A 12,501-nucleotide genomic window follows, 5' to 3' on the forward strand; every position below is an offset into this window, starting at 1 on the left:
ATGAGACACATGGAGACCTATGTTGGCAAAAAGGGCAGTGAATGGGTTATCGACTTCTCTCCGCGTAGCGTAAAGATTCTCCAAGTACTCAGGGGAAGGTATTGCTACACCATGATTGCATCAATTTACAATAACCAGAGGTTGCCGATGTTACAACTGGCTCATGAATGGATAGAAGCAAACATGGACAAATTGCTTGAGCTAAACAACAAGTACAACGAGTTGTTTAATCTAGAAACAAGAAGTTAACAAAAAGTGGTTTTAATGTTTGATGTTAACTTATTTTTTGGATGGATTTTAAAACTATTATTGTGGTTTTGACTTTTGAACTTAGTAGTATGTAATATATATCAAATGTCAATCAGTTCAACAACTTGTATTGAAATGTCAACAACTTATAACCAAATGTCAACAGCTTGTATAAAGTGTCAACAACTCAGAAAACAAATCATATAATTAAAAAAGAAAATCATACAATACATGTCAATAGAGAGCAAAATCAAATATCAACAACTAATAAGAAAATGTCAATAACTTGTAGTATATGTCAACAACTAAAAAACAACTCTGATTATTAAAAAAGAACAATCATGTATTCTTTTTGCCACAACTTCTGGCATTATGATCAGTCACTTTATGACACTTTCCACAATACCTATGAAGTTTATTTGCTTTTTCAATTGCTTTCTCTATGCTCGACTTAATCCTACTTTTCTTGTCACTTGCACCTCCCTTTGTACTAACCACATCTGGAGCATGTGCAGTTATTTCTTCAGGTACAACAACACCATATATGTTCTTGATTGAATCATTTTTATCAACTGACGACGATCCAGCAGTGTCATCAGTAAAAATTTGAGGACCAATACCCACAAGCACATTATCCAAAGCAATCAGATGATTTTTATTATTAAAAGCGCGTTGATATAGGCCAAAGTAACATCCATGACACATGTTACCAATCTGTAGTTTGTCATCTTCGTTAGAACCTGCAAACATATAACATGTCAATAGCCTATATAAATTATATGAACAGTAAATATGTAACATGTCAACGGCCTATATAGTTTATGTCAACAAAACTGAAATATACAAAACAGGAGTCTTTTTGTTAGATACATTTTTCAGATAAAAAATCACATGTCAACAACCTATACAACATGTGCCAAATAAACTGAAATATAGGAAATAGTTCACATACCTTTGTCAGACGCACTTTCATCACTCATGAGACCATAAACTGCCTTCAGTAATTCACTTTTCAGCCACCGGTTACCAACATATTTCTCTGGAATATTGTTGACATCTTTGTTTCTGAGGACGAAGAAAAGGTGGCTGCATAGATAACCACACCTTACAAATAGTTTACACTCACACTCATATGACTCAGTCTCAGTCTCTATATCATGTGTAACTATGAAGGTCTTCTTTCTAGCATCAGAAACTTTAAAGACCTTGATGTTCTCCAAAGTGGACATGCTAATCATCCGACAACTCTTATCAGCCTTGGAAATTAATTCTTGTACTACTCTAAACATCCTATCCGTGTATACAGATGCCAATTGCTTCTCAAATGCTAAATCAGTGACATATTTTGGAGAGATTATAGAATCATAATAGTCAAGCCTTTCAATTTTATTCCTTTGAGCATCAATGGCATTATTATACTGAAGAGTGAAGTCAGCAAAATTAAACAACGGTTTCGAGTACCTCTTAAAAAAACTGTTTTCAGGTTCTGAAAAAGATGTTGTTCTCATTAAAGAACCCATAGGAACCTCTCTAAAGTAGGCTGGGATCCACAAATGTCTAATAGCAAACATGTCCTTAAACCATTTATGATCTTCCACACCATATTTTTCAACAATACCAGTCCATAATATGTAAAAGTCATCTGGATCTAAAAATTCTGACCAAACACAAGCCTTAAACTCCTTACTAAACTTTTCTCTATCATAAATAGATTTAGGTATCTTCTCAAACAACTTGTTTATAATATGCCACATGCACAAACGATGTCTTGTACCAAATAAGACCTTCTCAATTGCAAGCCTCATTCCCCAATCTTAGTCTGTGATTATGATCCTCGGAGCAACACCCATGCATTCAACAAACGCAGTGAAAAGCCATGAGAATGCATCACAATTCTCACCGGATACGAAACCAGCTCCAAATGCAATAGGGCACCCGTGATTGTCTTTCCCGGTAAATGGACCAAACACCATACGATACCTATTGAATAAATAGATCAACACAAAACATCAACAAATATTTAATAATAACCAATGTCAACTACAAATGTATCCTATGTCAACTACCATGTCAACTACAAATGTATCCTATGTCAACTACCATGTCAACTACTATATCTGTCAACTACTATGTCTGTCAACTACTAAGTATAATAAATAACTAAGTATAATAAATATACTACCTGTTTGTCGAATATGTTGTATCAAATGCTACAACATCTCCGAACATATGTAATTTTTCCGAGACTCAGCATCATACCAAAATAAGCTCAATAACTTATTATCATCAGGTGATAATTGACATTTGTAAAAAAAAGCCTTCACAAATTCTCTTATTCTCCTGCATCTGATTTAAGATCATTTGAACATCCACTTCTATCAGTTTCTCTTTAATATCACGAGAACAACTCCTAACATCATTCAACGTACACCCAACAACATCATAACCACCAAAAACTCCTTTAATAAGTTGAAAGTTGAAGTAGGACCAATGTTAGCTTTGGTGCAATCTTCAACAAACTTGTGATGAACATCATTCATACTGCGAATTCCTTTAATAAATCGCTTATGATCTTTGTCAACCATAGCATGATTGTGTTCCTCAATGAATTGATGCACAAGATAATATTTAACACTACAATCAGAATAAAACTTGAAACTGATTCTCGCTCCACATCCACACCTTTTTGTGCCACATCTGCGTTTCTTCTTTGAAGTTACTTCATCATCATCTGACACATTCCCTTCCTCAGATATACTTATATCGACATCCAACGGATCAACTGTATGAAAACCTTGTATGTTGCAAACAACATACTGAAAAATAACAACACCACCACTAGACCTATTTCCAAATCTTCGACAATCAAAACAAGCCTTTTGAGCATACTTTTCATAAAAGGAAATTCGCTCCTCAAGTGAAGAAAATTTTTGACGTTCATAAGGCCTCAACTCAGCATTGCAAATTGGAATAACAGATCCTACAACATAATGGAAAATATGTCAACAAGCTGAAACAGATAATGTCAACTAGCATATGTTAACTGACAACATAGAGGGTTTCCAAAATCCAAAATCAAAAATCTCAACACTATATCTCAAAAGATGCAGCACCAACACACCAACACCAACATCTCAGACATCCTACCATGGACTCTCAACCCTATCCATAACCCCTTCCTCCACCCACAAACACCACAACAGGGGCTCTTCAGCCGAGGGGTGCATTTTGGATACGACTATTTTGTATGTCAATAAAAAAAAGGAGGAAGTTGCTGGGTGTATTAATTGGAGAGAGAAAGTTTCCAAACAATGAAATGTGTCATCTTAATTGGGATAAACTAAAAAAGAAAATGTGTCATCTTAAGCAGGACGGAGGAAGTAATATTTGGTAAAGTACAATATACCGAAAATCTAATATTGTAAGGTAATTGGAAAATCTTCGTACTGAAACATAGGTATATCTTAATCCAATATAACAAAAATTTCAGTAAAATAATAGCATGATATTTTCGACGGTATACGGTATGACATTTTGAGTATGTTATACCATGCATTCTCACTCTAATCGTGCATGATCAATGTAATTTGATTGGAACGTATGAATGACAAAAGTTTTAATATTGTTGAATTAAACAACATTGAATCGGTCTACTTTTAGAGTAAATATAAACTATCTCGAAATCGATTTGTGATAAGTAAGTATATGTATTTTTTTGAAGTTATGAGATTCATTAATATGTTAATTAATGCTAAATTAATAAATGCGTAAAAATCAAAACATATAGGAGTACTAGTTAGTGCTTAGACGATTACATGACCACACGTTTATGAGGCATCCTGTTTTGCTTCTAATATGTTGATCCAGTGGAGTGATGACATGCGAAAAGGCTAAAGCATTCCCCTGCAACTGTTATTATTATTGCTTACAATTTGCATACCTAGTGCAGTTTTATTATACTCCATATCTAGTGCACAAGCAGCTCTATTGGACAGTAGGGAGTTCTTAGCTCCTGCCTGTAAATAAACTACTCCATTTTGTATGTCAAGCTTGCAATTGATGTTGAAGTAGAAGAGAAGAGTTCTAATCTTGATTATTTCTTGAGGTGGGTTTCCTTGTACCTGGTCATCTGCAACCATTTAATTGCTCACTCTACAATTCAAATTTCTAAATATTATTTCACTTTGGAAAATGTTTAAATGTCCGGAGATTCTTTCTAGTTGTTCATAAATAGTCCTACTACCTAGTGTTTCTTGAGATGAGGTAGAGACGAATGAGGAAGTTCTGCAAGTGCGAGATGAACCCGATGAGTCATGGGGCCGAATATTTTGCGAGCAGATCATATCATATCATATCATGGTCTAGGCCGGAGATGTTTGCACGGCGGTCCCATAGTGGATGCTCTTACAACTTACAATTGCTACCCAAAATACTCATTTGGATGTTTCCTTTATTATGCTGATGCAACGCGATTAAGTATGTGCAGCCAATAGCTGACTGACACGTTGCCAATCATTTTAACTTTTGGTTTTTTGATTTTTTTTCTTTACTTACTATACATGTCCTTATTCCACGATAGAGTCCCATTATATGCAAATCCACCTCTTATTGCAAAACCATATAAATAGACCAAATTATGACTTTTAGATTTATTTTTTTATGGATGAGATACGCAAATGTATAAATTATTTCCGCATTTATCACGAGTCTATTTTACTTCAGTCAACGGCAAATAAGTCATAACATATTAGAAGAATTTAACTTCATTCCAGAATATATATTACTTCATTCCAATAGATTTTTACTTTATTCCAATAAGATTATTTCTTCATTTCAGTACGTACATGCGGCTTCGTCGTCGCGTACCGTTCTTTCTCTCTGCAATGTCTATCATCGCCGCCACGACGCTAACAACAAAATGGATTGATAGATTAATTGAATGATGTAATAAGCACATTAAATGATGTAATAAACTATTTGAATGAAATATGTGTAGAACCATTTGAAGTCCTACTGGAATGGAGTAAAAACCTTGTCCAATGAAGTAATAACGTTTTTTAATGAAATAATAAACATACTGGAATGAATTAAATTTTTTAAAGTGAATAAAGAAAAAACTCAGTTCAATGAATTCGAATGAAACATGTGTTGAATCATTTCAAAACCTATTGAAAGTAAAAATATATTGCAGGTATTATGTACTGGAATGAAATAATAAACCTATTATAATGAAGTAAAATGGGCTTATAATGAAGACCAACACATCAGCCCATATTATCAAAAAATTAGATCTAATGACTCTAATTTGGTCTCTTTAAAATTAGTGTGAAACTAATCACAGACTCTTCCATAAGATCTCTAATTACGTCCTAGTACTACTAATTTCTTACACGTGGCTATAATTTCCACACGTGAACTATAAATTTAGTCCCTGAACACATATGTCGCCACTCATTTTAATTTGTGTACTGAGTTCACGAGATTTTTTTTTTCTTTTATCATCTATTATGTCCAATTGTCCATACATATTTTCTGAACACATATAAAATCATCAAATTAAGAAAATTTAATTCAAACACTTAATAATTGAATTCTCTTGAGATCATAGAATCATGCTAAAAATTTTACAATGATCATTATATAATTGCACTAACTTTTTATATATCATGGTTACTTTTTGTTCATTTTTATCAGTGTTTAAATTTTATTCGACTCATAATTTTAATGGATAAGTCATATTTGTGTTTCCTTGGAACCAAAGCTTCAATTTACTAGATGGAATAAATAAATATTAAGTGTTCATGCACCTCAGACACATCGAACCGCAAGGCTTACTACTTATGGATAAAATCTTGTTGGCAAAAATCAGCTCATGGTTGATAGATGACAAAGCTTGACATTATTCTTGTTTAAGTTCTCTATTCTCAATTCAAATAGGTTTTACATTCTTCTCATTGTTCATCCAAGTTTCATTCTTATCTCAACTTTCACAAAACTTGAATAATTAAATATAATAGGTAATTAAAATTAACTAAATAAATAAAGCAATGGAATGGAATAAGAACCAACTCATATTTGTAAACATTTATCTAGAAAATAGTATGGATAAGAACCGATGTTTGCAATAAACGAAATAAAGGAGAATGGAATGAGATGACAAATTTGCAGTGTTGTGTGAGCTGTGGTGGGCCAATATGTTAATTCATACATTTTGTTGGGGTTAAATCAAACATACACATCAATGATAATGGCGATGTCCTTTTCCACTTGTGTGTCTCTGCTTTTTCTGTGAATTGATTTTTTTTCCCCACTTTGTGCTTTATAAAATTTGTAACTAGTTCAATTATTACTCTATGAGTGTGATCGCAATGGGAGAGGCTGCGCCGTAATTCTTTTTAAAAAATTACTTTTAGTTTATATAGTATGCTTTTCATAGATTTTATTTTACTAGGATTTTGCAATCTGTACCCACTAAATAATTGAGTTATTCTTTTGCAAAACTAAGGGTTGCTAATTAAAGTGTTGTTATTTCAGGTAAATTATACGGAGTACGATTTACACCAAATTCCAATTATAATGGCTAATTGAGTTTTTTTTTATTTATTGATATGGTTATTTTATAACTTTAAAACTTGTTTTTTTTCAAAACAAGGGTTGTTATTTCAGGTGAATTACAATTAAGGCTATATGATTTAGATCAAATTCCAATCATAATGGCGTTTTTAAACCATGACATACCATACTTACCAATTTACTAATCTTTCAACCACAAAAAAGTTGTTGGAGGTCGAACTCTGAGTATATAAATTAGACGATGAGCTAAGGTGGACTCGAGGTAATGAGCATTTCATTTTGGCACATGAATAATTATGGCAAATTTTATTGGAGCAACAATGTATTAATAACAATGATCTAGTCTAGTGTGAGTTGACGGAGTAGTATATTTTTGTGGCCCATTTCAAAAGTTATTAGGTCTCCTTATTCAAGCCTATCTATACGCCCACTTACTTGAGACTCCATTGATTGTTGCTACGTGTTGCTCCACTCGAATTACGAGTTTTAACCATTGACCCGGATGAGCGGTAGCAAATGGGCATTATAGTGATCTCATGTGCAATCTTAGGGTTTTCATCTAGTTCTTGAATTGCCACTTTTTTATAAGAATTTGAGATATAAATAAAACAAGACTAAAGTCCCAAAATGGTCCTTAACATATTGCGATTTTTTTTATTTTGGTCCAAAACATTATCTTTTGAATTATTTGGTCCCTTACATTTGAAATCGGATCGCATTTAGTCCGAAATGGACGGAACCGTTAAAATGTAACGGTCAACAAATTTTAAATTAATTTTGACCGGATTAAGAGTTATAAGTATGTTTTATTAATGTCTAATATTGAAAATAATTAATGTCTAATAACCTAAAGGCGATTAAGAGTTATAATTATGTTTTATTAATGTTTTATTAACACAGAAATTTGTGTTAATAGGTCAGGCGCCACAACACATCCAGAAGACTTCTCTCCCTCTCCATCTCCATCTCCATCTCCTCCTCCCCTCACACTGCTATGAACTATAATCTCACTAGGAATCTCCCACCTCTTCTTCACACGGCCCTCGCCCTCATTAGCCCTCGTCTTCCCCACAGAAAAAGACAGCGTCTTGTCAACCCTTTTCCCTGCATCACCATCACTCTCCGGCAGAGATATCTTCCTCATTGCCGAAGCATGAGACGCGCCCCGATTATACCTACTCGCCACCACTCTCCCCGGCCTAGACGCCTTCTTGTTTGGAACCGATTTCTCGCCATCTCTAAACAGATTCTTCACTGAACTGTGTTCAAAACAGATTCTTCCTTCTTCACAGCCTTTCTTGAACCAATGGTGGTCACAGCTTGCCTCGATTTCGCAGCAAATTTCCTTGATTTCAGGCTCAAACTGCAACTCTCCACCCTCTCCTCATCAATCCCCTGCAGCTTAAACAAGCAAGACTGCCTCCTACTCTGTACATGGGTGTTATTGATCATCACCTGGCTCGATTTCGCTGCTCCGAAAATCTCAGAAGGCCCCAAACTCATCCCTCTACGCCCTGCAGAGAGGATTTCTGCTGGCCCTAAACTAATCCTTCTTCTGTTAGCCTTTGTTCTTACGCCCAAATTCGAAATCTCATCATTCTTGCTGCTCTGTTTCTGCTCCATGAACTTCGCCGCAACGAATCTCCCTCTCTTCTCCACAGTGCTGGGGTTTGGAGCCCCTTGCACAGCGGAAGACATGCATTCACAAATAAATCATACATATGGATCTATTTGACCGATTATGGGATTAATTGATTCACATGTTAAACATTGAATTGCATACAAGAACGCACAAAAATCATGCTTAAGGAATTAAAATCCTAATTCATGATATTCTACGGTTTAGGATTACCGATCTGATTCTCCAAAGAATCGACGATTGCTTGCGCCTTCTCCACGTGATGTTCTTCGTACTCAACCACGAATCTTCTAATCTGTGTCCCGAACTCAGAATCTGACCTTTGGGTGGGCAAAGCTTGTCAGAATTGGAAAGGACTTGATTAGAAAAGAGATAGAATACCAGTTCTGTCAAAAACTGGTTTTTCGTCCACTCCCAGAGGGGAGCACGAAAATTTATGATTAATTCTTGATAAATCTCATTTCTAATCTCCTTTTATATTGAGTTATATTGGGCCAGATTAGGGATCCATGGAGGTTGGACTTGGGCCAAACCTGTTGGACTTTTACTAATTAAATTGAGCCCCAATTTAATACAAGTCCGACAGAATATTATTATCAGCCACTACAGTAAAATAATATTGACTGCCTGTCCAATCCCAAATTACGAGTAATCCGGGCTTTACCTCTTTAATTTATTATTTCCCGTGTTTAAGATATAAATATCCATTAATTAATTTAAGTCTGCTATTTGACTTTAATTAATTAATATCTTTTTCCAAGAGTTGTCTAGTTCAAAATCTTTATTTATTATTCTGGAATAAATTCCAACCGGCCGGGTTTCTGAATAATAAAACCTTTTTCGAACACCTCTTGAGGATATTATCAAACTGGACTCACCCAGCACACGATTCATTGCAATAACAATACTAGCACCTCTAGACATTGATCACCACTACCCAAGATACCAGGATTCTTGGATTGCGAAAAATCCGCACCATTTGATAAATCAAAGTAGTGCATAATCAATATCGTATGCTCAATGTTATGTCAACAATGATTAAGAAATAACAATCACCGAGACCTCGTCTTTCAGTAAATAGCAAGAAAGACTTATCTCAACTCTTAGATCCTTCAGTGCTATACCACACCAGTGTCGTTTATTTCCAAAGGTATGGAAACATGCGTACTGACACTGCAACCTTTCACGATAGGTAGCCAAAGTCTATCTAGGTTGTGAAATTCTATTTCTCTTCTACAAAGGACCGACTGCGTCACCTTCTGTGAACGTCGTTCACGACCAGTCTACTATGCAGAAGAATTAGACTTATTTGCTTCTTATACATTTAAATGTTTGAGAAACATCTTATAAATGCATAAGCAAACACCAATGCGATAAAATTAATTCTTCTCGCCTTGGGTTAAAAGTGGATTGTAGAGTTTATTGTATACAAGCAATTCTATCCGTGCAACATGCTCGAAATATGCTTTTCAGTATACCAATCCTAACAATCTCCCACTTATACTCAAAATCATGCTTTCGAGTATACCCACTGCCAAAACTCTCCCACTTATACTCTAAGCAGGTCTCGGGCCATGATACATCGAACTACCATACTTTTCACCTCATGTGTAAAACATGTTGCCATATAGGCATTTTGTGAAAAATTCTGCCAGGTTGTTCTCTGATGATATCTTGGAAACCATAACGTCTTGCTGCGCACTTAATCCTTAATTAATTTCATACTTCCTCTCTATGTGATTGCTTAGCTTTATCAGATCGTGTTTCCCTTGAGTTAGACACATGGGTAGAGTAATCATAACAGAATATAATACTCATAGGCATACTCGGAATCACGGTCAAAGCTATTAGAAAGTTACTGAGATGAACAACTACCTTAGTAGTTTTCGATGAAACCACACTTGTAATTTTCATGATAGAGTCTATGATTTGATCAACACTCCTTCATGTCTTAGTATTCAAATCTTAAAGTGAACACATAGTCAGAGGATGACTCGATCACCGATCAATTATAAAATCGAGTCGATGTAACCTAAAGGACATAACATGGATGTCTGGTAAACTAGAGCATACCGTTTAGTCTTTTTCAAGTACTATAGTATATTCTTTACCAATCCAATGTCCTTGGCCATGGTTAATATGATATCAAGCATCTATGCCAACAGCAAAGCTAATATCTAACTTAGTACACATCATAGCATATATGAGACTTTCAATTATGGAACTTGTCGCATTCTTCTTGATCTCATTCAATGTCGAAAAACACTTGACTTGAGACAAAATAATTCCGTCTAGAAAAAGAAAAACCTTTTCTTGGAATTTTCAATGCTAAAGTGTCTAAGTATTGTGTAGATGTAAGATTCTTTAAGAAAACATACATTCTTTTTCTAGCAATCTAATGACACAGATGCTTAGAATGTAACTAGATAATCTTAAATCCATCATCCTTAAACTGGGTAGACGACCAGTTTCCTACGCTAGATAACCCTCTGAGTTGTTTATCAACTTTTATAGATGTCATCATCGTAGAGTACCAAGAATACCAAATATAGTGCACTTTCAACTTTCTTGCCCTGTATTACATAACCATTAAGATGTTCCATGCAGATGATCTGCTCAAGACTTCTACTTAAAGAAAACTGTCTTGACAATCATAGTACATACATCCTAATTTATGTAGGCTATAATAGACAATATACAGATCGACTTAGGCAAAAATGGCAGACGAGAATATATAATTCTCTCTGGGTATAACCCTTTGCCATTATTCTAGCCTTTTGAGATCCATGCTTACACTTGCAGGTCACTAGCATCCCACTGACTGAAATAGTCTATGGGTAGTATCGCAAGTCTTGCAAACATTATTGTCTATTTAAGATTGTTATTCAGAATCTATCATCTTATCAAGAATGATTATCTGAAAAAGTCATTGCGTCCTTGTAGTTACAGGGATTATGTTCAAGTTGATCTAAGACTGAGTCTTAAGACTCTTTTAGACCCATGAACTTATTATGTTCGCAAAGAACGTTCCCACTACGACTCGACTCTTACAATCTTAGGTACAAATGTTGATTTTCTTAGTGCATAAGTTTCTAATGGTATGACTTCTTGGTTAAGATGGAAAATAGATATTCTCATTATCTTGAGAATTACCATGTTTGTTAGGCTTGTAGTTCTCCTCATGATCTTCATCAAAGAATCTAGTATTCGTGTAAACAAACACATATCTTGCAGTGAAGATTATAGAACATGTACCTTTTCTATCATTTGGGACAACCTTAAAACATACCTCAGTACACAACTCCAATTACTTGGATACATTTTCCAAAACATGTGTTGGAATAACTCCACACCTTGAGATGTGCTGGACTAAACTTGGCTCTAGTCCACAACTCGTGTGTTGTAGAAGGTACGGATGTTATGATAGTTTCTTTAAGGTATAACTCGTTGTTTCCAACGTATATCCCATCAATGATAAGGTGTTATTGAGTAAAACTGTTCACTTATCGAACTTGTCTTCGAGAGACTTCGATATCTTCTTATATGACTATCCCATTCTTTAGAAGAACGCTTGGAGTAGTCAACTAGGATTTAACTCCCACTACTGATCTTAACTCATTTGCTCGTCTCCTATGGTGTAAACCATTGTGACTTACTAGTCTTTCTATGTTGCATCTCTATAAGTATTCAGAATCCCTTGAACCACCAAAGGATTCTAACTTATAGTGCATCAACCAGACTTTCTTGACCTTCAAGCTATTTAACAAGCAAGTTGTTAAAATCTCGATAGTCACTTGAGTTAGACAAAATCAGTTTGAACAATTACTAAGTACTTTCTTGGCCTTAAGTCTAAGTGCCATAAATACTTTATTGTTCATTGTATAAGAAGTTGAACTGTTGTGTTAAACTCAATCTTGTTGCAATTATATTGTTTAGATACTATGATGTACAATTTGTTTTTCTATGGTACTATGATAGATATTCGAATCACATTTCTCAATAATGCACGCATTATAAAATGAGATATCGAACATCGCTTA

General features: G+C 34.8%; 1 protein-coding gene across 1 annotated transcript; it reads right to left on the reverse strand.

The window, feature by feature from the left end:
- Positions 1 to 588: 588 nt before the first annotated feature.
- On the reverse strand, positions 589 to 2,054 carry LOC121745718 (protein FAR1-RELATED SEQUENCE 5-like). Its single transcript, XM_042139690.1, has 2 exons — positions 1,202 to 2,054; positions 589 to 989 (listed from the first exon to the last, which is right to left on the reverse strand). The coding sequence occupies exons 1-2, from the start codon at positions 2,052 to 2,054 to the stop codon at positions 589 to 591; spliced, it is 1,254 nt and encodes a 417-aa protein (XP_041995624.1).
- Positions 2,055 to 12,501: the final 10,447 nt, after the last annotated feature.

Source organism: Salvia splendens, chromosome 8 (genome assembly GCF_004379255.2).
Source record: "Salvia splendens isolate huo1 chromosome 8, SspV2, whole genome shotgun sequence".
Classification (NCBI taxonomy): Eukaryota; Viridiplantae; Streptophyta; class Magnoliopsida; order Lamiales; family Lamiaceae; genus Salvia; species Salvia splendens.

Bases quoted from the DNA above. Each gene is read 5' to 3' on its own strand.
- LOC121745718 (XM_042139690.1), bottom strand. From the start codon at position 2,054: ATGAGGCTTGCAATTGAGAAGGTCTTATTTGGTACAAGACATCGTTTG. The intron at 990-1,201 runs GTATGTGAACTA...ATATGTTTGCAG, and splicing joins TGAAAGTGCGTCTGACAAAG to GTTCTAACGAAGATGACAAA.